Source organism: Pygoscelis adeliae, unplaced genomic scaffold, assembly GCF_000699105.1.
Source record: "Pygoscelis adeliae isolate BGI_AS28 unplaced genomic scaffold, ASM69910v1 C10166467, whole genome shotgun sequence".
Classification (NCBI taxonomy): Eukaryota; Metazoa; Chordata; class Aves; order Sphenisciformes; family Spheniscidae; genus Pygoscelis; species Pygoscelis adeliae.
In genome coordinates, this window is record NW_008821005.1 from 1 (window position 1) to 457 (window position 457).

The 457-nt window shown below is 66.3% G+C and overlaps 1 protein-coding gene across 1 annotated transcript; it reads right to left on the bottom strand.

Annotated features, from left to right (window-relative positions):
* Positions 1-10: 10 nt before the first annotated feature.
* CIRH1A (cirrhosis, autosomal recessive 1A (cirhin)) lies at positions 11-453 on the bottom strand (the record flags this gene model as incomplete). Its single annotated transcript, XM_009322958.1, has 2 exons — positions 11-121; positions 286-453. Coding segments are annotated over 2 exons (279 nt in total), but the record flags the coding sequence as incomplete, so codon positions are not given.
* Positions 454-457: the final 4 nt, after the last annotated feature.

A 457-nucleotide genomic window follows, 5' to 3' on the forward strand; every position in this document is an offset into this window, starting at 1 on the left:
CGTCACCCACCTGGAACTTCTTGCAGATCTTGAAGGCATGGAGCTGCCGCTGCCTGGCAGTCTCTGGGAGCTGCTTCAGGGTGCTCTGGTTCATCAGGAGGGCACTGTTGTCCGGCAAGGGCTGCGAGGAGAGCGCATGGCACGCGTCAGCGCCGCCCAGACCACCACCGCCTCGGTGCCGCGCATCCCTCCCTCCGCTCCCAGCGGGGACGGGGACAGGCGGGCCGGGCAGGGGAGAGCCCCTGGGCACAAACCCAGCCCTCCCGACCGGGCGCGTGGGCTCACCAGGGACTTGTCGAGGACGCAGAACATGTAGACGTCGTGGAGCAGGATGTGCGAGGGGTTCTTGGGGTTGAAGGTGATGTGGGTGATGGGCGAGTCCCTCTCCAGCCAGACCTTATGCAGCCCGCAGTTCTGCACCATGCGGCTCCAGGCCGTGTACTGCTTCTCGGGGATG